Raw genomic sequence first — 26,975 nt, 5'->3', positions numbered from 1 at the left:
TTGGTTAGTTGGAAAACGTTTATTCAAAAACGGGAGAAGGAGGGGGAGAGAAGGAGTTAGGAGCGGTGTGGGGCCATCTTATTCCTGTAGGCCGCGCAGGGTCGCTGCCCAGCCACATTTTTGCTTCTTCAACACGTGGAGAAATCTTATACCAATCACCCTCACATTTGTACGGATGGCTGAGTCAATCGGCAAAGAGAGGTTAGTGCAGCGACGTATGCAATTCCTGATAAGCAGGTTTCCTGGGCAGCACGCCTGGATCATGTGGTGTCCTCCATCGAATTCTAATGCACTGCCACCGCCGCTGCTTTGAGGAAACGTATGCCATAGAATACCTCAGGAAGTTGTAATGACTGATTCAAAAGCAGCACTACAACTTTTTTAGCGTGGGATACCCACAAAAAGGGTCTGTCACCGTTACTTACGGCTTGTGCAAGAACTCCGCCGCAAGGGTTTTCGTGTGCGGTTTCAGTGGTTTCCACCCCATGTTGGCGTCAAGGGGAATGAGACCGCTGATCAGTTGGCAAGGAAAGCGCTGCAATTTGCCCCGACTGTTAAGGTTTCCGCCGATCACTGGAAAGACTTCAGGGGAACATTCGTCGAACATTTCAAGTCCTTGGGAGATCCCTATCACCAGCCTTGCGTACCGGAGGGACTTATGATATCGGAGGCAACATTTCTGTACCGCATCCGGACGGGCTCAGCGAAGACTCCAGCATGGCTATTGAAGGTGGGCCTCGTGTTACTGCCTCTGTGTTTGTCATGAGCAGTGATAGGGGATGTACACCACTATGTGATGTGTTGTCCAGAGCATTCTCTCGAGCGGACTGCCATGCTCTCAAGAATTAGAAGGTTGGGAACCCCACAGAACCCCCTGGACCACATCGTATTCGCAAGGGGTCATTGAATGCAGCGGAGAGACGTGTCGTGCCTTCTACTAAGCTTTCTTCAAGAGACGGAACTGGTTAACTCGTGGTGAAAGGACCCTAAAATAGATTAATTAGTAGAAGATTGGGCTGAGCAATTAGCGGCATATCCAACCAGGCGTCCCCCCCCCCCCCTGGTCCCATACAACAACAATCACCACCCCCACCACCGGCACCGGGAACTTTGCAATTTCTCCTGCCTTTGTACCCCGTACCTTTTGGCCTGTCTCACTGAAGGGCTTCTGTCCTCTTACCTCAATAACATAATTCACCTGTCTCACTTCCGGGCAGTTCACGTGCATTCGCTCATGAAGTGGGGAGCACAGACACCGAGTGCGTGCTACAGACGCCGAGTTCACGAGGCTGGTTGCCGCAGGTTCTAGCGCATGCCATCTCGTTCCACTTTACGAGATATGCGAAAGCCTGCCGTCTTTTTAAAACAATCAGGACCAGCAACCATGAAGAACATTCTTTGGGAAGTTCGTAAATTGGTGTGAGATTCAACTGCCGGCTCTTCGACAAAGGAGGTGGCCTTGCCCCGCTACTGCAATCTCCGCCATTTTATTCTGAATTTACGCTGCTTTAAATGAGAGGATAGAGGAAATCTAATGACGCAGCATGGCGATGTCATGGTGTTCGCATACGCGTTTGGTTATGCTATCCAATTACGACAGCATGCCGCCAGTATCCCAAGTTTACAACAGGGAGAGTGATATCATGCATGTATTGATATGTGCGAATATGGTATGCTGGATTTATATTAATTTTGCTGTGTTTATCAGGCTAATGTTATGTTTAACCTGGAGACAGAATATTTTTCTAACAAATGCAGTAGTCAAAATGCATCAACTGAACATTTACCCCCTATGATAAACACTATACTGCTGACATTTTAAGCGCTCGTAAGTGAACTCTAACTGGACGTCGGAGTATTCAACCATATCACATGGTACCCGGGGTAGCTGCCCATGGTATTGTTTCAATGCTTCTTCAAGACGCTGTGTATCCACACATTTCCAGTAACGAAATTTTTAGCCTTGCTCCATTCTTATATATTACGAAACAGAAAATATTTTTACCAGAAACAATATCTGAGTAAAGGAAAATATATCTTGGCGTCTCGTGCACGCAGAAAGACGCCTCTGGTGCAACCCTGTGCGCATGCGTGGAACCACCAGGTTGGACAGGAACTATATGCAAGGGCGGAGAGACTGGCTGGGATTCAGATCACGTTGCTACACTCACGCAACCGGTGACATTCGTGAGCGGGAACGGTACACAAAGGGAGCAAAAAAGAGTCTCGCACAGAGGGTTGGCGCCACGATCAACTGAGTGAAGGATTGCTCAACTGATATCTGCACGCAGAATGGATTGGTGGTTCGGGTCGCGCAACTTCGATGTGGCAATAGGAACACTGATGGCACTTCTTTTCAGAATGGTGAGACCACGTCTCATGCGTAAAACAACGGCCACACATTACCGCTCCTCTGCTTAACCAGCTGCGTGGTTAAATGTGTACGGAATGCATGGGCGTTATTTTTACCCTGTGTCTTAATAATGAGACCAAAGAACTTTCGGCAATCGACCCCAGGAATTTTTTCGGAAAATTTCAAGCAGTCAATGGCCTCCCGAGGGCATTAAACTTGACGAAGCATGGTGTGGGGTAAGAACGAAGCCAACCGCTTTTTTGGCAGTCGGGGCTATCCCCGCTTCACTAATTTCAGAGCTTTGAATAAAATCAAAGCAGACGATATGCACTAATGCTGTTTATTAACACAACAACGTAAATCACGTCGTCATATTGTTTTTAGCCAATGAAAATGTAATAGGTGCGAAGTCATTCCAAGATGCATAAAAAAATTCTTCGCGTACCTACTTTAGCCGCTGCAAATGTCGTCAAAAAACTATGACTATCTGTAGCCCGGGTCTTGCACCGTTACCCACTGTGTTCCCGTAGCTTCTTCCTCCGCGCATGATGAATGCGTTCAAAGTTTTTAATACGATTCCATTTTGCGTTCCCCATGTTCGAGCGCCGTAAGTTCAACTATTTTTCTTTCCTTTTTAGTTGGCATAGTTCGAAAAGCCGTTTTGTGGAACTTTACTTTATGATACTTGTTTTTGCCACTGCGTTTTGCGGCGTTCTGTTAGCGCGAAAACTTTATGTGGCGTATTCAGCGAAAAACCAGAGCGGTTGTTGTTGTTCTCCGGTCAAGAAAATGGCCACCGCTGTAAATGTAAATAAAGCGTAAAAGACCCGTGTTAAGGAATGGGATTCGAACAACTGTCTGCACAGTAGGGGCCCAGGGCTCTACCAAGAGTACTATCTACTCTGTTTTAATGCCGTATTCTGACAGAACGCAAGCATGAATAGACAAAAACACTACTATTCTGGAACTGCGGCGCGACATCCTGTTCACAGAAAAGTCTTAGAATTATTTAAGGTTTGCGACTGGTTCCAACAAATGTAGCCATTCTGGCTGGCTCTTCCATACTCTGATGCTGATGTACGAACGCTTAGCATGCGCGTGTCCGTAACCTACGACGATGGCTGACTTCCAAATGCCGTCCATAGCCTCGACCATAATGACGTTATGCAGTACCCGGTCGGCAAACTTTCATCGAACAGGGGGAGTGGCCAAGAAGATTCTTTTCATGTGAAGCAATTAGGTCAGACAAAATATCGCAGCAGAAGAAAGGACTAGCGAGTAGGTTCAAGGGAGACACAGAGAGACAAAAGGAAAGGAAGAGGAGTAGGAATACAAAACAAAAAAATCAACGTGATCCGAATAGTTTTACCACGACAGCCGCGCCGTCTCTGAAATGAAGAAGTGGACGGCATGACACACATCTCTATCTCAGGGGCCACTTTTGCTCCGCAAACGACAAGAGCACTGGAAGCTATCTCGCATGTTTGCCAACGTGGAAAAGCGTTGTCGTGGTTGTTCCTTTCCCCGTGACACACACCCTCTTAAGGGATTGACCAGGAAATGGTATGCTTGAGGGGACAATTTGCGAGCTGTACCCCATTCACATAACTATAATTTGGAATAGTGAATTCTGTATGTTTGTACATGCCATGTGACACCTGAACATGGTTGTACGTGGTGAACAAGTGTACACCAGTCGAGAAGAACACTAACTCTGAAGAACCTGTGGTGTGTGCCAGTCTTCCTAATGGCGTATTTCTGGCCGTAAGACGAAGAAAAACGAATTATTTGACGTAATAATTGTGGAGCTGAAGAAGCGAAAGATAAGGGGCCAAAGAAAAGAAGAGGAAAGCATAAGAACGGCACAGAAGGCAGCATTAGTTCTCTCTTCGTACACATCAGGCGACAATTAGGTGAGTGGACATTTGTATATTGCGGAAAGTAGCCCTCTGTAGCTGTAATTCACCACTTCCCCTACATTTATTAACATTTACAGCTATGTATTCTACTCTTTTTTCATACCCTCTCTTTTGTACTCCTTTTTAACACGCTATATAAAGCCATAAAACAATAAACCATAACCAAGCATTTAAAACTTAAACATGAAACCTGCAATCCCTTCAGTGAGTTCGCAGCCACTAATCGTAGCGAAACGTTTGTTGTAGTCATCGTAAGGTTCGCCGCTGGGAAATAGGCACCGGCTCTACAAGGTAGTGTTTCACATTCTTGGCGTGTAGGGAAGTTTACCCTTTACAGTTCAATGTGCCATTTTACACGAGTAAGAATAAATTCCCTTAAACTTCCTTTACCCGTGCTTTGTCCACGAACATGATTGCCATTGCATCAGGTAACGCGAAGTCCCCGCCACGCCAGCGCCAGTGACCTAGATAGGCCCGTACAATTGGGAAAAGTAGTCATAAGATATTCAGGAGAACGCACCGAGGACACGGGGATTTATTAATTATGCTCGGTTACAAAATTGGTTGTGGCGTGGTTTTGTAGTTGTGGTTTTTAGTGTGGTTTGCTTCAGGGTAGAATAAATGTGCGTTTTGATAAACTCGAAAACGGCTCTCCCATCCTTTTTCTCTGAGCAGATCGTGGACAGCAGTACAAATAACATCAGTGACCGAGAGACATACAGAGGGGGGAGAGTGAGAAAAAAAATGTGGTCCATTCCTCTGTCATAGGAATCAGTCAAACACGAAAGTGAAATGTGCAGCGAAATTTCCAGTTGCGCATGATTTGCGGGTCGTCGGCTGTCTAGTGGTTGTGCATGGCGAGCGACGTCCTGCTGGGGGTCGCTCCGGCAATTGGGCACTGGCGTCATTTCCGTGAGGGATATGACGTCAGTAAAATGTTGAGGTATCGCGGCATAAATCACTTTAGTGTTAGAATATAAATCCCGAAAACGAACAGCCCTAAATATAACGTACTCTTTACTACTAAAGGTTGATTCCCAGCAAAAAGATCCTGTCTGTCTGCAGGGGTGCACCCTTTACAGGCCGCTTGCTTCGTTGTACTGGCGTCACCTTCGTGACGGATGGTACATCAGCAAAATCTTAGTGTATCCGGGAATAAAACGCTTTCGTGTTAATAAAGTTTATTTATCCCGGTTAGTTGCGACTGGTCGTCCGGGGCTCCCTGTATGCACTCGTAAGTTCGCGCCCTACTCACGTGGCGAAGCTTCAAGGGCCAGATCTTTTTAGCATTGCCACCCCCCACCCTAAATGGGTATGGTTGGGATTGGAAGCGAGATCTGAGGTACTAAAGCATACTTACACTGTGTAGTACAGTGTTTGTTGTGTGCGGAAAATATTACGATGCTGTGCCTGTTGGTAGGAAATATTATGTCTCTGAGGGTATTGCGGGAACAAGTGTTTGGAGCTGACAAATTATGGCTCCTTTTAAGTGGAGAAGGCTATGTAGGGGAGGAAACATTTCGCGGGTTAGTTGGCAGTGCGAAAGTATGCGCTTGTGAGGAGTAGCAGCGTATATTTCATGGGGGTAGTTGCTTGGGGTTGTGGCGTTCCCTAATCGCATGACATACTGCTTCTGAATCCACCGCACGCACCACTTCATTGCCGACAATAAAGATATGTAATCAATAGATGCACGTTCTGTGTATTTGACGAAATCTGTGCGTACCCATTTCTCTTTTAGACAATGGTTACGGGCAAGATACCTGAACTTCAGTTGAAAAGTTTGGGTGACCTTTTTTGCTGAATTCCTAACCACGAATAAGCTAAATTATCCCTCCCTGTACGCAACCCTCCTAACGAGTCGAACAACCCGGGGCCTCCAAGATCGCACGAACCATACGTCACAAATGCCGGCATTAAAAAGTCGTTTTGTTACTTATGGTGTCTACGTGAAACGCCGTTATTGAGCCGTCTTTTTTATATTTTGCATAACTCCAAAGATGTTCATTTATACATACAGGGTTATCAAAGTTAAGTCGACAGGTTTTTTTTTTAAATATGCGCTTAGATTTATGCGAAGACCACCTCTAGAGTGAGGTTAGGTGGACAGGGCGACACATAATTAGGAGGTAATTATTGACTTAGGTGGCTTAACTAACCAAAATTGTTTAATTAACTTTTTAGTGGCTGCAGTAACCAGCTATGTTTCCATTGGAAAGTTAGACGCAATCGTGTTTCTACGCAGTTTCAATTGGCAGAATTCTTCTAGCGCATCCGTAGTCCGAGATATCAAAGGAGAAGTTTACTTGCCGTTGGCATGATTACGCATGCTAGAAGTCAAGACGGGCGTATAGCTCCTCCCTTTTTTTCTGTGTTTCTATAGCGGTTCCGAGTACTGCAGATTGCTGTAACGCCAGCCAAGAATGAATGGATGCCAGTTATCACTTTTTACTATGCCTCCACCCCTTTGTCGAACTAAACACCGTACACAGCAGGCACATCACAGAAGGGAGGAGCTTTGCTCCGGTGCAGGCTGTCTTTCATGCGTAATCATGGACCGGCAATTAAACTTCGCTGTTTGATATCTCTGACTACGGATGCGCTAGAAGAATTCTGCCAATTGAAACTGCGCAGAAACATGATTGCGTCTAACATTCCAATACAAACATGCCTGGTTACTGAGGCCAATACAAAGTTAATTATTCAATTTTTGGTAATTAAGCCTCCGAAATCAATAATTTTCTTCTATTTGTGTGTTCCCCTGGGCGCATAACCTCACTGTACCGGTCGTCTTCACGTAAATCTAACCATCCATTTTTTAAAAAACCTGTCGACTTAACATTGATCACCCTGTATATGGTTGGGTATTGGCCATTCGTATACAGTGTTCACTGTTTATTTTTTAAATCTGTTGTGGTTTACTGTGGTGCGATGTGTAAGCTTCTATACATTTAAGGTGCGCTGTATGTATCAATAAAAATGTTCAGAACATTGCGTGGCTGCCGAGGAATTATAATATATAATGAATATCCGGGAATAATTACTAAGTTTTTTTAACATGTCGCTGACTGAAGCGCGGGATCGGCAGAATAATGTTTTTATAACTGCAATAATGCTGGCAGCAACAACAAGCATCATTTTGGCGCAACATAAGCGTTCGCAAAACGCGAAAACCATCTAGGTAAAACCTTCTTTTAAGTTCCTTCTTGAATTTTAGCAATTTTGCCGCAGCATTTATTTAGGGCTGCAGTATATCAATAACAATTCATACACACTACAGTCTGCTACGTGTGTGAATGTGACACCAATTCATTGTAGTTCAAAGAATGGCATCCCATGTGTAACGGCATGCAGTGAATATATCAATTACTGCGGTCACAGCGTCTTTGTCGTCTGCGAGTCACATGTATGCCATGCGATCTTCTGCCCGTAACGACTGCGGTGGCTTGGGGTGGTAGTAGTTGTTACTGATGTGACTTTTATGTGTTTGGTGTAGCTTTTGAGGTGGACCTTCGTTGGCGACAAAAGTTGACAGGCACCGCTGAGATACTCGCTCAAGGTACACATTGCTGTAGAAGCAACACCGACGCACTGAAACAGGTCCGCTGGGGCGTTAGTGTACTACTTAACACGTTCATCTTCTTCCTTGAAGCAAAGCTTTCTACCTCTACCAGTCAACAGTTTCGTCATGCCGTGCGCCACATGAAACTCCAAACATGCAAAATAAAAACTACTGGCACCGCTAGGGATCGAACCTGGGCACGAAGAGAAGCTGAGAGAGAGAGAGAGAGAGAGAGAGAGAGAGAGAGAGAGAGAGAGAGAGAGAGAGAGAGAGAGAGAGAGAGAGAGAGAGAGAGAGAGAGAATGCATTTAATGGCAAAAGCGAGGATAGCTGAGCCATATCGCTTAGTATGCTACGCAATATGAAGGAAAGAAAACATGAGGCTCGGTGATCTGAAATAAATAAATAAATAAATAAATAAATAAATAAATAAATAAATAAATAAATAAATAAATGAAAATAAATAAATAAATAAATAAATAAATAAATAAATAAATAAATAAACAACTAAATAAATAAATAAATAAATAAATGACTAGAGGTTGAAGTGGAAGATGAAGGTGGTGCCGTAGCTATTCTTTTGCTCCGTGTTAATTTTCCAGTTTCGTACAAAATTCTACGTCTCCGTAAATTTTCTACGTTCACTGTAAATAAAGAGATCTGTATCACTACCGAAAACCAGGAGACATTAGGTGAGAGGCTTCCAAACTCTGCATTTTCTTTCGCCACGGCGGTGGTCAACCAAGATCATTGGCATGAGCCTTACGGTGGGAGACAGCACTCAAAACGCGTGAGTGCCACTGGTAAATCTAATGAAGAGACTATGTAAAGGAACAATTTAATCACGCCATAACACCACAGGCGTTTGCATTTCGTTCTTCAAATAAGTATTTGAAAGACATGCCTGACGATTTTGCGAGCTCGAAGAAACCACGTTTAGATGAAAAGGATGGTCCTCTAAAAGACGACACCTCACCTCCGGTTTCAGGAGAAAATGAAGGAATTGACGCCGATAATACTTCCTTCACTCTTGCAACTTATTACAAACAGAGGATCCAAGGCATTCCGGTGGTGTTTAGGCCGTTAAACACGACGCTAATTTTTTTTGGCATGTCAACCGTAATCGGGTTGCTTCGGAGATTATTTTGACTTAGCTCCACGAGGTTCCTCCGCATTGCGGTGAAGCATGCGACACTTCCATAAGCTAAACAGTCCGATCAGCACGAAAAGGTCGTATGGCACGGAGCAGCTCTTCATCACTGTGCCTTGCTTGTACGTGAGCGCCATATAATACGGAGACCCAGTACCATGACTACATCGTAGGGAACTGCGTCCTCATTGTCTATTTCACGGGAAACGTATACCGTGAGGACCAAGTGGAAACTCTTTGTTTAATGTCCTCTGTAACAGACCCAAAAAATATACTCTCTCCCAACAATGCACAAATACATGATCTATCATTTCGGGTGATTTACAGCTAAAACAATCTGTCCCCCACGGTACAAATAACCCCCTTTCTTCCATAAACGTTCACACTAATAATGTTCCTGCATGTAACCTATACACAAAAGACTTGACCCCTGTTTGAATCTGTAGTTTTTACCCTCTTAAGCTCATCGGTTACGGGCCTTCCACAGTACATGGCTCTGTAAATGGACACAAGGAACACATCATCGACAATGTCAATGATACAATTTTTTCCGCATAACCGCACTTAAAAACTTTTCTGAAAACATTATGGCTGAAAATTTTACGCGGGCCACAACTTCCTTAAAATATCCCAAAATACCCCCGTCATGTACTCAGTCGTAATAGCATACTGGGGGAACACCCTGTCTAGCCCTTATTGGCGCACTGAACGTAGAAAAGGTAACTTACTTCTCTCTAAAAAAAGGAATGAATGTATTTACTAGTTGCCCCACAAATAAATGCGCTAGCCCCACTCCTCCATCTTTACCACGCCTAAAAAGGCTGTTACCACCACACCTCTCCCAGTTCGAGGGCCAGACAAGAACAGCGAACACTCGATTCAACTTTTGCACGTTCGTAAGGGGGCAGTTGAACACGTGCCTAAGATAGGAGAGTTTGCATACTAGGCACAAATTACATAGGTAGCCCTACCAAACGTGGATAAATAAGTCCCCTCCCACTTGTCCGCTTTCGAACTAGTGTCTTCTGTCCTTTCTTGCCAATGTCTCTATAAAGCAGAAGTGGCGCTCCCAGATACTTAACTGTGGTTGTCGTCCAGCCTACATTGGCTAAAGTACATGGGGTGAATTACCATCCGCCATGCAAAAACTCTAGACACTTTCCCCAATTCACCAGCCTATCGGTTGTGGTACTGAACTGTTTCGTGACGTGGACTACTCTATAAGTACTCTTCTTGTTTTGACTGAACACAGTAATGTCTTCCGCATAAGCTGGCAGTTTCACTTCAGTCTCGAGGAGGCGGAACCACGAATCTCTACATCTTTTAGGATACGCCAACACAAAGCTTCAATGTAAATACAAAACAGCGGTGGGCTGAGTGGGCAGACCTGGCGCGCCGAGCGTTGCACGCCAATGGGGGCTCCCTATTCACCACTAACCTCGTAGTGCAATTTCGGTACGCCAGAGCCACCCTTTCTTTAATACCAGAGCATTCGTTGAAATAATCCAGTATACAAAACCACGCTTCGTGTGACACACAATCAAAAGACTTGTGGAGATCAAGCTGAAGAGCAGTGACGCCTACTTATGGGGCATCGCTACAATCAAGCACTTACCTTGCCTTGTGAATGTTAGTACACATGAATCTTCTTTGTATACCGCAGCTTTGATGAGAGTCTATTATTTTATAGTTAACTTCCTTGAGCCTACTGACGGCAGTTTTTAGAAACATTTTATAATCTACATTCACGAGTGAAATGGGCCTGTTAGAAGTAACTTGAGTTTTTTCCCATCCTATGTTTTTGGGATCAATATCATGTGAGCGGATCCATAAGAATGTGGCCGGACATTCAAATTAGAGACTTCCTAGAAAACGGCAGTTAGCACCGTAGCTCTGAAATTCTTTATAGAATGCCGCATCTAAGCCATCCGGCGCTGGCGGCTTACCCGGGTTTAAATTGCGAATATCCTTTTGAACTGCTCTTAGTGTTATTGGCAATGAATTTCTTTCTTGAAGTTTTTCATATCAACTTCCCGGAAAGCAACTTACAGTACTCGAAGAACACACACTCGATGTGGTTGGTATCGTCTGATGTAAAACCATTCCAGTTAATCTCACTTATGCGGTTTCGGCTAGCGCACGCCTTCTCCACCCCAAAGCTCCCTTGGTGGGCCTTTCACCCGCTATCACCTGTTCTTTTGCTTGCATCAGCGCTCCGCGATACCGTTCCTCGTTGTCATGTGGTAAGGTGTGGGGCCCGGTGACTAAAGTAAGAGGACCCCATACCCGAAGAGGGATTGGCTCGAGAAGACGATGATTAAAGAAAAGACGAAGAAAAAGAAGAATCAGTTTACGGGATGACGAGAAGGATTTTTAAGGGACCAATGAAGAATATACACAGGGTGATGGTGGAGGAGGAGTAGGTTAGATGAACACACAAATGGGAGCCTCACAGGGTACGATGCGAGCTGAAGAAGTGGACGACGAAGTTGGAGTAGGGAGTGTGGAACGAGGTCTTAACAGCTTTGGCTTTCCCGGTCGTCGAGGTTATCCTCCCGTTTTCTTGCGTGTTGTTGGCACGTTATCGCCAATACCTGTTCAATCAACATGTCTTCGATCATGGTCTGAACACTTCTCCTGAACTGGAACACCTCAGGTACCGCTGGAAGAGAAGTTTATGCCAAACTCGCTTGTGCGAAGTATTGCTGACTTCTTTTCGTTGTGGTGTGCCACCGCTTAATGGGTATTAATATAGGGCAGATTTGATAACCTCCCCCTTGTGCCACTTTTGCCAAGAAATTGAATCCGAAGAGCATTTCTTTCTTTTTTGCCGCCGATTTTCTAACCTTCGGAGAAGGCTGCTGGAGATTACCCTGCTACTTCCTGGACTGCCTTTGACTGTATCGGTGCTTTTGTCGTTTGGGGGGACTAGGCTGGGTCGATGCCATAAGGAGGTGTGCAACGCCATCCACTCCTTCATTTCGGAGACAGCTCGTCTGCAGTGTTAAAAATACTCCGATTAGGCTGACTTTTACTATAGTTTTCCGACTCTTCCCTCTGTTGTTTTCTTTTTTTTTGGTGTTTTTTTCTCTCTCACCCATTAACCTAGACAAATTCGTTATTCTGCTCCATTATTTTGGCTCGCATAATTGATTGTAACATAGCTCTTCTTGGCCAATTCCCCTAAGGGGGTATGCGGCACATTTCGGGCCACCACCACCACAACCTTGGGAGGAATGGTGGCCAGTTGGGGTCGAGCATAGGGGCTTCTAGGTGGTTATGCTGGCGGACCGGCGTTGATCACCCTGAGCCCTGAAAGCACCCTTTCGTGAAAGCGCACCGGCGGCGTCGCACCGCCGGCGACCTGTCGGGCCGTGCCCCACAACGCACCAACGGCATCGCACCGTTTAGCAGCGGGAAGCTTGGAACAACCGGTTATCAGCGGCTTCGCACTGCTGGCCTCCTGCTGAGCTGTGCTGCTCAAGGAACCCGTGGCACCGCACCACGATCATCCAGACCAATGGCGACCACCACGGGCCATCGCGACGTTCTGCTACGAGCGTCAACGCGTAGGCCAGCCGACCCACCAGGCCACGTCATCGGCATCACAGCGGCTTCCACCTGTTACAGGGTAGGACTTGTTTGACTTCGGCATAGACAGTTCGTGTAATATGGTGACTTTTTGATTAGATTTTTAGAGTGTGTGGTCGTACCTATTTTTTTTTGTTTAGTGTGATATGTGTGTTCATTCAATATGAACCCGTTCGTTTGGTGTTTTGTTTTGTAAATATATTGTGTGGACATAGAATGCCTCAACCCGAGCCTCATTTTTGTGCCGAGTAAGAAGCGTGACACTCACCTATTACTTCTAATTTTTGTTTTCTTTGTCTCATGTCGTCCCTGTAAACACCAGGCGTTTTGCTTTCGTGTGCTGTTAACGTTTGCAGCGAAGCTCCGAGCAATGGTTCCTTCACATTTTGTGCATACCATATGCAGCTGGCCCTTTCGACAGATTTAGTTTTGACTGCTTGTTTTGTTTGTTCCCACATTTCCGCTACCGTGTTTTGGCTGTCCTGGTCAATTTTGCTATGTTTGTCCATAACTAGGCCAGGGGCGTATTCGTGTTTTAAAAGCTTTGAATTTAACTTTCACAGGTCCAATGCGAAACTTTACTCCATTTTGTGCACCTAATCCCACACGAAACCGTACAATGGTCAGAAAAGGATATCGGCAGGAAACGTTAGTTTGGAAACCTCGGAACCAGTTTTAAGATTTGTATATCCGGTGTAGACGGTCGTGGCTTTTACCCCGGAAACGGGTGTACTGTTCTAGTCTGGTTCCCATCATATACTCACCAATATCCTCCATCCCGAATTCAACTCTGTGCTGACGTAACAACTCAATGCTCGCATCCCTTAAAGGCCAGCTACTGGCCTTATCACGTGCGATTAATACACAGTTAAAGTCCCCTAATGAGATTACCTTCCTATCATTAGATAGGAAGGTAATCTCGGAGCGACAACCTCGGAGCGCAAGTCCTACATTCGCCAAAAAACTTTACCCGCTCATCGAGTAAATTAGCCGCATACATACACATAATACGACACTAATAAACACAAAACGACAGGTCGCGCACCACAAATCTTCCAGAGGAACAAGGCATAACAGATTGAAGCACTAAAGCCGGCAGCTTTTGCACCAAAAGCACACTTCCTGCCGAGGTACTGACTGCATGACTAACGCGCATAGTATCTGGCCGTGAAAGGTGGCACCATTCTCTCGGTCTCTGCCTACTGCTGAACTTTGGTTTCCTGAGTATCCAACACACCAAAGTCATGCTCAGTCAACCATCAGATCACTTGACTTTGCTTCCTTTGCACCCCAATCCACTGACCGTACGCTTAGAAATGTTCAGTAAAGGGTGCTGTGCCATTTAAGGTAAATTAAGGCCGAGAGCATGGCGCCTACCTTTCGCGTCTCGGGCCGGGATACGCGTTACCTCCCGCTGCTGCGCTGTCAACCAATCTGCGTTGTCCGGGGATGTTTCCGCAGGGTTCCTGTCAGGTGGGATTGTGGGCCTGGGCCTCAACGATAGCCGTCGCCCTTGTGTCGCTTTTACTTGTGGCTCTCTGATGTACCCGTCTAGTGCATCGTCTTTCTCTTCTCCCTCTTCAATGTGGGGACGCTTGGCTGAACCAGCACCATCCACAGCCGTGCCCTCGTCCAAGTTTTCTCCCCTTCCACCAACGTTTCCCGTAGGCCCCGACGTTCGACCGCATTTATCCGCTCTTATCTGCGCCCTCCGCCTCATTGTTCAGCCCTCAGCGTCTCCTTCTTCCTCCTTGGCAGCGGCTTGCCTCGGTGTCGTCGCAGTATTTCGCGGAGTGTCGCTGCCACCCGCTCCTTCATCTGCTTCGACGACGTCCATCAAGTGCTCGAGAGGTAACTCGGGGTTAGCAGGCCCGGTCATCAAGGCGTACAAGGGCACGCACTGCGCGGCGAGGTGTCCAAATCGTCTGCACTGGATACAACGCGGCTCCCGGCGCACATGACCTGTCCGTTGCAGCGAAGACACTGCATAGGCCTGCCCGGCACCACCACTAGGGCGAGCTCTCCCGTGACTTTTATCTGATGTGGCAGGTCGTCCAGCTTGATGACCGTTTTCAGCTTGAGCAGCACCGTCCTCGTCATTGACCCCTTGTCTGTAACGCCTTGGCCTAGCCAGCGTTCCGCGGTTCACTTCGGCCACTTTGCGGTACGGCCCGAAGGCGGCACGAATGTCTTCGTCGGTGACGCCGTGTAGCAGCCAATGTAGCTTCAGCCGTACCTGTTGGTCTTACGGGTCAATGCTGACGCGCCGGCGGCCCTTCACCTGTAGCTTGGTGACTGCCAACATCCTCTTCGTTGCTTCGGCGCTGTTGACTGTTATCGCCCACACGTGACTTATTTGTAGACTACCAAGGCGACAACCTCGGAGCGCAAACCAGTCCGTGCAAGCACGTCTTTGAAGTTTACGACCTTGAAAGGTCTTGTGTTCACATCACCGTGCCATAATAACGTATTCGCGACAATACGGATGGTGAGCAGTTGTAGCAATATAACCTGATAATCCTCGCTGTCGCTTCTGTTAGGCGTGTGTCTGCGGCTCTGCTGAGCCGCCATTGCCGCTCCGCCGGAGCTCACGATTCAGACGTCCTCAACGCTAGACCGACGGGAAGTAGAATGACTGAGCTACGCCCAGACGTGGAGACGGGGAGACAGACACCGGTTTTGATTCAGCATCTGGGGAGGCGGAGGGCGCTTTTTTAATGCCACATGGAAAAAAGAGTGAGGGTGAGATAGTTAGAGAGGTCATGCAGAAGCCGCGCGTTCCGCACTCCTCTTTACACTTCAAAATACGCTCCTTTATGTTTTCTTCCTAACGACGCACGGCCCGGATAGAGCGGCGGCATCCGCCGCTCTAGCCCGGCCGTGGCCTATGCTGCTGAATCCTTGGATTCCCTAGCTAAATCCTTGGCAGAATCGTTGGTTGCACTCTTTGTAGAGCGAGGTGTGTGAATTCAAGTCACGTCGCATGGGCAATTGTGGTTGTCGTTTACAGCTTTTCTTTCCATCTACAATTGTAGTGTGAATTGGCGCGCTTGTTTTTATTGAGTCGTTTTTAGCGTCAAGCTGTATATTGCTGGTACTCAGCAGATCAGTTTCGGGTACATAGACCAACAAGTTCCAGTGCCGGATTTACATTGGTTTGTGCTTAAAGTGTTTACCACATGTGGAAATGAATGAAGGATGCCGTATGGCTATACATTCCCCACTGCCTACGCTTCTTTCACAAGTTTGATACCCTAGTCGCCAACCATACCACTTTCGCAGCTAGCGCACTCCTTGTCTTCATCTGTGGGCAGCCGGCGTGCTGCGTCACTATTTTTTGATCACTTGTGATTCGGCGCTACAGCGCGCTCCACGATAGGGCGGGCCGTAGAGCTGCCTTGGCACCGTTATCCACAGCTGCACTTTTAACTCGCTCTGGGAAACACGCGTGTGTTTCGCTGGAATGTACACGAATGTGAGAAATTTGGGAGCTCCCGGTTTCACCGTGAATATAAATCGTGGAAAAGTCTGGAGTATTTACCTTTCATGTTGAACTTCCTCGGACGCTTGAGTATTTGCCATATCGTTTAAACTGAAGCCCTCAGCTAAGTAGGGCGAGAATTCGGGCCTGAATTACACACCAAATTAACTTTGCATGGTACTTGAAATGGCCGACTTCTCAAACATGAAAATCACGTAAATTACTTCTCTAACTAAGTGTACATTACTATTTGATTTTCGTAAAACAAAATAAGAAAATTTGTGCTCGCGGGAAATGAAATCAGGGTCTTTTAGACTGCGATATCCGCACGGCATTCCTGTACCGCCAGAGGACGATTCTTGTGGCTAAGCATAGGTGACCCTAGCGAAGGGGTTGTGACCTTGGACACACAGAACAAAGATAAGTCGAGCACACTGAAATGTGGGCCTCCGACATTTACTCAGTCTACAGAATCGAGAGAATGCAGGGGTAACTTGAGTGATTGGCCAACAGAACATCGCAAAAAGAAGAAGCGGATGTTGACGACAGGACACTTGCGTACCACTAGAAACTCGCTACCGCAAGGACCACGTCATTGCCGGGCGGAAAATGAAAGCGCTTACTTCCGCGTGGGACTGGGTTTCCAAATAATATTAGTGCTGCGTATCTTGCGTGGACTGCATCGACAGCAGCTGTAAAATAAGGGAGCGCAGGAAACGTCAACGCATCCGTTCCAACTATATAGTAATTGTTTTACATTGACAGCACCCTAAGGGGTTGTTTTAGTGTTCTACAATGGTTTTTGGAGCTTCTCCAAACTTATTAAAAAAGGCACAACCGTTCAAAAAAATTTGCACCGCAAAGGAAAAAAACATGTTTATTGATAACTCTTCTCATCCAAAAAATTCTTCACATCGTATTTTCGTTTATTCCACTCAAAGGTTGTTGACCTGCCCAGCGAAGAAAATTTCACCCGAAACGCGGTTTCGAATGAAGAACAGGAACGGGTGGTCAATCTTTATGTGTACTGGTTCTAGACCCATGCGATTGACCTCTGTAACCCCAGAAACGGCTGCCGCTTCTGTTCCCTCTTCGTCAACTTTAAGGACAGCCCGCTGAACTACGTCAGACACGACTAGCTCAGTGCCTCCCGTCACACCTGATAGATCGGCGCCGGCAAACATCTTCCGCAGACCAAGGCTCCTCAAGTGGTTCTTCGGGTAGTTTATCTTGTCCAGTTCAAACCTACGAGAAAATTAATATTTTATTCTCTGTACGAAGACCTATGTGCATGTCTCACTCTTGTATTCGTTTATTTTATCATTTCATTAGTCTTCTTAATTGCTGTTTTTCTCTCAAGCATTGCCGATGTACCGGCAAAAATTTTATTTTATTTGAGCAAAGCGAAATGGTACTGTTCGAATGTTAGTTGCTGGACAGATATTTTTATAGACGTACCCACAGGAAAAACAGGTAAAGGGGCTAAACTGTCAGTCAACTTGTTGCTCTTGTTGAAACCAGTAAACGAGAATTCTCCTATAAAGAACTGCAGCCACACAGTCAATAGTTTGTTGTATAGGGAAGCGGCATCCTGAACGTGTCTTGCTGCCCTCAGCGTGAGAAACACTGCTATTAAAGCTCGCTGTGTTTTACGACGTTATTTTCGTAGAAATATGTTTTGCAGAGAAAGTGTTTTTCAAACCCGGTGGTTTTGACGTTGTACATCATCTTACAAATATCTGTCATCTATCTAGGATTTCCCCGGTTTGCCTCTTTTGATGTTTTGATTTGTCGGAGACAGAACGTTGGTACTTATTTTGTGTAGAATTAGTTTAGTATAATATTGCAGCGAACCATGCATTGGGTTTGTTTATTTGTGTTTTGCTTTCACCACCCGGCTGCGCCGGGCTGTGTTATCTCTGTGCCAACGGAAGGGCGTGTTCCATTCTTTCTTTCTGTGCTGCATGTGTTATCTGTTCTGATAGGGAGAGCATTCCGATCTAACGTGAACCGCCCGGAATAATCTTCTTGGATCTACACTGTTCTCGATGCGAATCGACGGTTCGAGAACCACGCGCGCCGAAAGATAAAAAGCCTGCAGAGCAGACGCCGGGCTATTCGATTCTGCGACGCTCGCTGACGCAAGTCACTTTGTTGACCGCTGCTTCGCCGCCTCTGTATTCTTTTGAGTTGTTAGCGGAGCACAAGTTCCCTCCAATAAACTTGTTTCTCGTTCAAGACAACTGCGTCGTCCTTGGCTTCGTGACAATATTATAGGTAATCGTTCACCGTTATGTTTGAAAAATGTAGAGTGCAGACGTTTATCTGAAGCGAAGGAGGTAATTACTGGTGAGCCAATTTTGTTTCTCTGTATTTGTGTTCACATAGTTTCGCGTAAGTTCTAAACAGAACTGGCTATAGAAATATTGCTGAAATGGTTCTTACATGAGCCATGTTGGTTCGGGCTCGCGAAATCCAAATGCAACGCGAATTAAATTCGCATTAAGAGGTATGAGCATCGGGCAGCTTTGGTAACAGATTTATAGCCATACCTTACCAGCAGGCAGTGATAACACCCGTAAATGTTGTAAATAGTATTATCTGGCAAGCTTTGACATTAACCAACACTTCTTGGTCCGTGTGGCACTGTCTGGTATGCGCAGGTGCTAAACCTAATGTATACATGAAGACTTCGCAAGCTGCGCAGAGAAATAAAATAATTGCTTCACATTCCACAAATTCGGCCAGTTTCACCAAGCTGAATGGAAAAACTGTCGGTGCTTTAAATAACAAATATAATGTGTAAAAGAACACGCTCCCGATTTACAGACCCACTTACTGACCTTTAACCCCTCAGCCGGAAGTGCTGCTGATAGAATAATTTACACGCCCGCAAATTTGTTTGTGTTTCGCATGAACCGAACCATTCAGGGTACAGATGGAGTTTTGGCAAGTATTACGGATTCTTCAGTGCACGTACTTACCAAACCTATAACAAATAAACTTTTGGCGTACAATTTTACCAGAACAAATTACCCGAAATCACAAACCAATTCCATCACCAAGGCAGAGAAGTGACCTAACGAGTGATATTAACTCCCTGAAAAACAGCCGGACGCACGAACGTGAACATTTAAAACCAAATGTTACCATGGCATAAGAAGGCACAATCACTTTCCTTTTAAAATAAAGCCCCAAGGGCGCAGTTAAGTTGAAATATTTTTTTAGAAATCTCTTATTATAGTGTTGGCGCGCTGGATAGGAAACTTTTATTTTCGGCATTGGTAACTAATGGGAACGTGGAAACGTTTCGCGTGGTCTCTGAAAAACTAACTTGTGAGGAGTAAATCTTTACAGGGATAAATAACGTAACTGAACAAATTTTTGTATGCTAGGCCCGTTATGCATTCATGTCCATTTTCTAAAAAAAAATGTACCACTACAAACTCTAAATACCCAAATTTACCAGAAGAATTTTTGTTCTTCCAAACCACACGCACGACGTTCATGCGGCAAGCTAACTGTTCATAACCTGCAAAAAAAAGTAAAAACGGGTTAGACCTGCTATCGGCTTCTAGACAAAATTGCCGGACTTTGTGACTTGGAATTCTTGGAGATAAGTCGTAATGCGGCTTAAAACGTAATAGGGGCAATTTTCCGCAAAATTTCTAAACAGAACAACTGGCAATGCAATTATTACTAAAATTGTTCTGCCATTATCCGTGTTGGCGCGTGCTTTTTTATGTTTAGATTTGGTACCCAAGAAAACAAAAAAAGCTCAGAGGGTTCATCCGAAGATATTATATATCAGATAGGACTGATTTGTCGAGATGTATGCATCGTTTTTTATTGCCTAAAATTGTATTTACGGTTTGTCTCAAGCAACACGTAACATGCCAAATAGGTGGAGGTCAAATTACGCGCTGGTATGATGTATTCATAGGTATACGTTACACCCGTCAGCATAGCGACACCATTTTTACTCTATTGCGTGTATAATAATGCAGCTGGTATTTCTAACTCACTAAAATCTGCATATTTGTCAATTTGTTTACTAACTTGACCCGGGTTAAGCATCAATGCATATTATTGAAAGGGGAACATAATTGGGACTTAAAACTAATAACCCGTTCTTCTTCTGTATGGTACATAAAAATGATATCGAACACTTTTGATTCCGTGGGTGAAAGAAAATACGCGAGCTTTATCACGAATTCTATGAAAACGTAATAACACTGCTGCCTCCTCTCACGCTGTTTAAATTGTTTTATTCAGCAACACTGAGCGGAAGAAAAGAAACGTAAAAAACTGCCCGTGCCATGACGAAAATCTATTGCCTAGCACTTCGTTTGTGCTTTTTATTTTAAATAATTGGCACTATGACAGAAAATATCCCCGTCTCACAGCATCTTCCACACATAAAGTGACTAAGACGGATACCCTGCTATTACTTCGATACTCTTAAAGAACCCATATGGTAGTAAAGATTGCACGTGAAAACACTGAGTGATTGCATGGTGTTTTTAATGCAACTTCGGCTAACAACTACCTCCACAAATGTAAATAACTACAAAAAGAAAGTTTAGACAAGCCGGATAAAAATGTTTTGCAGTGCTACGAATTGAGGAAATTGTCGTTTTCAAACAGAATCGTCGAAAGTGTGCTTCTGAGATCGCACAAAGTTCGCATGGCAAAAGTAAAAGAACTACATTTGTTCTTGAGGTGTTGCCATATTGATCTCTGCTGCGTTTGAGAACGAACTATGAGGGGTGAGACTTTCACACGTTTTTTTTTTTTTAAGGAACGATAGCGTTATCTGCCAAAGCGTATCGAAGTCGTATTTTCTTATTAGTCGCCCGTCGGAAGTTGTTCTATGTAGTTAACTTTACAAAAGCCTGCACCAGCCTGGCGGCGTTATTTTTATAAAGTCCGTGAACCCGTTAGCGGCCAACAAAATAGGCCGAGAAATTTAAAAGCACAATTCGGTTATAAATGACGGTGGCTTTGCAACAGCTACTCACTTTGGAAGGTGCAACGCGACGTTTGTGTTCGCCAACGAAGCCAAGACCGCGTCGAGCTTGGCGATGGTAAGATTTTGCTTAAGAGATTGCACGCCAGTTCTTTCTGAAGGTAAAACGATGACCATGCTGTAGTCATCTCCCCGGTACAGCATCTCCACTACAGTTGCCTGCAGAGTCGCGTCGAATGTATTGTTTGTCTTCAGTCGCTGGAACATCACATCCACCTCTGTGCGGTCCTGACCGCGGTTATAGAAGGGTCCTTTTTCGGTAAGCGCCCGGTCAAACCGACTTGCCCAAAGGCCCTTAAATACAATGGCGTTCAAAAGGAGTAGCTTAGTGTCGGTACGGATGGGGTATTCAAACAACGTCTCAATCTTGTCATGCGTTCCTCGCTTCACCCACGCGTTTATGTCTTCAACCGCCTCCTGTCTCTTGTGGACGAAGTCAAGTTTAAGGAGGTGAGCGTTAAAGATGTGGGTCAATGCAGCGTAGTACGATTCCAGAATTGGAAAACCCTCTTGAAAAGCTGCGCTGTTCGCTACGTCAATGCCCACCCTGGCGGATTCGGATTGGAGCCGATTGTTTTGGTGGGCGAACGCCTCCAGCACATCATCATCATCGAGCCCGGCTTGTGTGTAGCCAAGTGCCTGAGACATCTCATTCTGCGTCGTTCCGCGGGCGCCGGCATAGGCCATTCCCAGAGCGGTGGAAAGACTGTACGGGGAAAAGAAGACGTTCTTATTTCCGTAGCTTGGCAGAATCTTGAGAAGGCGGAGGGCGAAGTTATTGTTCGCTGATACCAGTTTTTGCTCATTCTCTGACAGGCCCGAGGACGTCTGGATGAGTCCAATTGCCAGGATGGTGGTCAACACTGAGATGCGCTGCATGATGGTGTGGCACTGCGCAGCAAAATGGAATTTACAGTTTGGTACTTTCGTTCTAGACTAAAAATGACGTTTAGTTATGCGACAACTGGCAGTGAAAACCAATACAAACAAAAGTTGGTCGAGGCAAATGATTTTGATGCATTCACCCCATTCCTTAGCTAAGACACATGCATCTGTAGGGGTGAAGTAATAATTCATATTCCAGGAAGGCTGTGTATTTAATTACCACTCTTCTGTTATATAGAGTGAGCTTGACGCGTAAACGTTGAAATTGGGCGATTTGTTCTTTACGTATCTAGTGCCAACAGAAAGGCGCAAGTCGAGTCTGGGGATCGTTTTCCGTTTCCCCATGTAAGCACAAGTCACCACCGGAAGAATTCTGACTTGCGGCCTAACGCCTTCTGATTTTTTTAAAGCATTCGAAAAAGCATACTTTGAGGGCAAAAAATTTGTTTTAACTGCATAAAAATTTTCGCGGCGTTTGCTGCTAAATAATATTTCTTCACGCTGAGGAAATATCAAATTAATTCAAGAAGCGTGATAAATCAATTGTTGACAATGCCTTTCTAATACCCACCACACAAACCAAGGCAGCTTCTAATAACTTTCTTAGTTTGTTGCAGTTTTAATGCTAATTTATCTTGGCTACACCCACACAATGGTGTTTTTGTGCGTGCGTGTGTGTGCGTGTGTGTGCGTGTGTGTGTGTGCGTGCGTGTGTGCGTATGTGCGTGCGCGTGTGTGCGTGTGTGTGTGTGTGTGCGAGCGTGCTTTCGTGCGTGCTCGTGTGGGTTCAACGGTTTTTAGATAGACCGCTATTCTTGTGATGTCAAATAAAAAATATCCCGCCATCTCCACGAAGTGAATGATGATGACAGGGGTGAAGCTAAAATGCTTATGGTTAAAACTGTGAAACATTCGCCCACACATCATATGAAGACTCGCCACGTAAAGCTTTCCACTGTTCCGTTGACAAGCCCGTCGACAACGTCGATGTTTGTGGTGATTATGTAGGGCTTGTTTGGGACGATGAAAATCTCCATGGGTAAGTTGGCGAATTCGGTGTGTGACATTTTAGCCACCTTGGCCGTCGCCTTGCGCCGAGCGTCTTGTATCGCGTACCCCTGGTACCTGTCTTCAGCTCGCAGGCGACGAACGAAACATTTTCTTCTTCCTCTCCTCCTTGTTGAGTAGCAACGAACGCGTTGAACGTTTTGACCTCTTCGGTCAATCTTTGGTTGGAAAATCACTAGGGGGATCCGGGCACAATCATCATCATGCCGCCATGTATGGCAGCAACGAGGGACGGGACTGGGCCCGAGCAGGAGCCTTGAGCTTGAAGGCGACGAACGACAACCTCTTCTTCCTATCCTCCTTGCTGGGTAGCAAGGAACGCGTTGAACGTTATGATATCTTCGGCCAATTTTTGGTTGGTCAATCCCTAGGGGGATCCTGCCACAATCATCACCAATGTGCTGTGTACAATGTGCTGTGCACGGCCGGTACAGGGCCCGAGCAAGTAGAGCTTCGCCCCTAAAATCCGAACATCGGATTGGGAATTGTCAGGCTATTTGTAAACGTCGTTCCCAGGGGCCCAATTCTCTAAAAAAGGGACTTTGTTTTGAAACGACGCGATACCTCCGTGCAAATCCATGTGTTCTTCGGCGTCGCTTTGCGCCTCTTGCTACAGTGGTTTTCTTGGCTTATCTAGTTCCTCTTCTGCACTCAAAGCGGCGTCCCTGAACAAGAACACCTGGATTTTCCTGGAGCTACCACGTCGTTTCAAAACGACGTCCCTTTTTCAAGGAATAGGGCCCCAGATTGTCGTGTTCGCAAATAGAGTTCAGTGATTGTTTCCCAAGGTGTTTTGTCTCAAGGCCTACCGATTTTGTTAGGACACCCTAGGTCTTTGTGATCGCTAAGTCCACCTTAAGCTTGCTAAACCCGCACGTCAGCCGCGATTTAAGGGTTGCTTGCAAAGTCGCTTTCTTTAGGCCCACGGTTGAAACTAAAAGAGAAACTGCCCTAGCTTGTTTCTTTACACTAAATTATCATTCCCCCTCTCGCGTCCATACTTTGAACCTATCGCTTGGTCACACCGACGCCAGATGCCGCTTGTTTTGTTATGAAAATTGTAATGCTTAGGTGTTTAAAAAGGCACAGGTAGACGTTCTTTTGCAGTCTTTTCTCGCTTTGAGGTAAACACCTGCCTGCTGAACTCGCGTGCTGTTTGTCCACAGTAAACAATAAACACACGACGTCTGCGTACATTTTTCTTTACCATTATCTTATGTATCTTCATGTCAACAAACAGGTGTAATTCTTCGTAAATATCTCCGGCATTCATGACTATGATACAGGCATCGCTGATAAAGTCGCTTATTTAATGATAAAAGGGTGTAAATTAACATGAAATATCTACTTCTATGTTATGTTTATTCTCTGTAAGTTTCGGTAAAGACCCATGACCTCTGAAACAATACCCGGTTCGGATATAGTGAATCAAGTCTGACCAATATGCAGCTTTTTGTTGCCCATAAAACTTTCAAATGCCACAGTGAACACTGCTGTTACAGACAATTCTACTCTTGCAATATTACCACCAGTCAGGCGAATACGTATAGATGGCTGCTCTGTGCACGATGCCGTACATATTTATATCTTTCCATTTCATTCTGGCGCTTTACTTGGTTTAGCCCACCTAGAAAAAGATACAAACTTTGAACAATTCTAAGAAAACAACATTTTAGAAAACATTTTTTATTGAATTTGTTTAGCTGGCTCGATGATGATGATGATTATGATGATTTTTATTGGTATCTCCTTTGTATCGGGGTTATGACATGTCATCTGACCAAAAAGGACTAATATACATATGTTTTACACTTTTGGTTCAAGACTAGCGCTGCTTAGGGCAGGCACAAAAAGCTTATTAGGCACAAAATACTTTTTTTTTTCTGTTACATGTGGTAACAGTCCTAGGCAATATTCCCCTCTCTGCTTTTCGTCCACCAGCATTCTAATCTTCTTTTCGTCCCCTCGACAGCCTTGAAGGTAACTTCCTCTGTGATACCCTTAAATCCTAGGGCTTCTGAAAGCCCCATATTCACTTCATGTAGATTTGGATGGATACCCTCACATTCTAACACGATGTGGCGCATAGTTTCTGTTTCTTTTCCGCAGACCACGCATACCCCATCATTTTGTGAATACTTCCCCACAAAACTCTTAGTTCGCAGGCAACCTGCTCTAGCCTCAGAAAGCAAAGCACTGCCCTGGGAATTGTAGAAATTTTCCTTTTTGATGTTCATCTTCTCAGCCCTGTACATCTCTAACGACGTTTTAGCTTCCATTTTTTCCCTCCATTTAATCGTTTCAATCTGCCTTGCCTCTTTTTTGGTTTCCTTGGCTGTTTTGGATTCCCCACTGTTCTTTCCGTATTTCATCGTTAGCCTTCTAGTCTTTCTTAACCACTGCGTGTCCACGCTTTTCAAGTATAGGTACCTAAAAACCTTAGCTGCCCACCTTCGTTGCCTCGCTAAACGAAGTTGGATCCTTTTTTTTTACTCGGCACAAAATTAAAGCCCTTGTTTTTAACATGTGCTACGGCTCAAAAGGTGTTAAATGACGCATGGTATCTTTAGCGACAATAGTTCTACAGTGAATGTCATACCTTTTTTAGAGTGTTCTGATGAGAGCTGCCGAATTCCTGAACCTCAATTTTTCTGGAACCGTCGTTAGCACCACTCTTCTAGCAGGTTGTGTTACAACTGAACCTCTCGATGATCTGCGCACTCAGTTGTTACAAATGGTGTCGCTTCTTTTCTGCAGAGCCAAGCATGCTATATCGAGGTTGTTTATCTCGTCGAGGTCTCCCTCCAAAACTAAAATAGAGCCCTCTGAAGCAGCCAAATGAACGGCCAGTCCCGTTCTGCGAAAACAGTGCCTGGTCAAGTTACTAAAGACGTAGAAAACAGCCTTTTCCTGACCCACTAGCGCCGACTGCGACGAACTGCGGTTTCACACGATACGCCAAAGTGATAAATGGCCAAGGTCCTGAACTACGTAGCCTTGCCTTGCGTGTCTGATAAGCTGAATAGAAGTGCTGTCCTGTTGAGATTTTACATATGGCTGGTGACCTAGAAAGGGCTGAATACGGTTGGTGTAGTCTTCTAAGGTCATTGATAAAGTTGCTTCAAGGGAAGTTGTTATTGCAACAATCGGCTAGGACGCAAGTGCTGGCTTTTCTATGTAGGTTCGTATTTTTTTCTGCAGTCAACGTTTCGGCAGGATGTCAACTGGTTGAATAAAGATACAGACAGGCAGAAAGACATACAAAACAAAATTATTGCGTTTGAGAGGCCTAGTAAAGTTGTCTTCTTTAAAATTACCCCTCTGCACCTGGAGTCACATTGTGAATGGTGTTTTGCGGTTCAGACAACAGCACCTTGAAAGGCTTTCGTAGCGACGTTTTGGATGGCGTTTTAGATGCGAAGCATCTCATGCTCGGGGCTGTGTCTCCCCCTCCCTTGTTGTCCGCCGTCCGCACTCTACTGCGCATGCGCGTCTCTTCAGCCCCGTCAGCTCTTGGGCTGACGTCAGCGCAGTCCACTATAAAAATTGGCCGCGTACCTGCTCGTTTCGTTGCAAATGTCGACAAAAGACGATAGTCTTTATCGACTTTTGCCAAGTAGATACCTCCCTTCGCTATCCCGTTCCCCTCTCATGTTATTCCTCTTGCGTTGCGCTCCTCTCAAGGTAAAGACGCCAAAGCTTTGTTTAAATCATTTTAAATTTACCGCGTTCCACTGCCCCAGGCCGGGTGTCTCAATACCAATGCTCTCGTACGGCTAAGACGCGCGTGAATCGAGGCGCCCTACTTCAACGTTTACAGAACCGCGTTTCCTTACTCCACGTTCGTTGCAAACAGAACGTGGAACCTTTCTAGTGGAAACTTTCATAACTGTTGCCGGTTGATTTCTTAAAATGGCGCAAGAAGCTATAGTGGCGC

At 45.4% G+C, this 26,975-nt stretch overlaps 1 protein-coding gene across 1 annotated transcript; it reads right to left on the bottom strand.

Moving 5' to 3' along the window:
• Positions 1–16,916: 16,916 nt before the first annotated feature.
• On the bottom strand, positions 16,917–25,831 carry LOC144140836 (iripin-1-like). Its single transcript, XM_077672344.1, has 3 exons — positions 25,638–25,831; positions 21,078–21,976; positions 16,917–17,301 (listed from the first exon to the last, which is right to left on the bottom strand). Exons 2-3 carry the CDS (start codon positions 21,962–21,964, stop codon positions 16,992–16,994), a joined length of 1,197 nt encoding a protein of 398 aa, XP_077528470.1. The 5' UTR covers positions 21,965–21,976; positions 25,638–25,831; the 3' UTR covers positions 16,917–16,991.
• Between the last annotated feature and the right edge of the window lie 1,144 nt (positions 25,832–26,975).

This window comes from Haemaphysalis longicornis, unplaced genomic scaffold (assembly GCF_048455015.1).
Source record: "Haemaphysalis longicornis isolate Haplotype H1 unplaced genomic scaffold, Haemaphysalis longicornis Haplotype H1 scaffold_52, whole genome shotgun sequence".
NCBI lineage: Eukaryota > Metazoa > Arthropoda > Arachnida > Ixodida > Ixodidae > Haemaphysalis > Haemaphysalis longicornis.
Note: the sequence above shows the minus strand (reverse complement) of the source record. Positions and strands in the feature narration are given on the sequence as shown.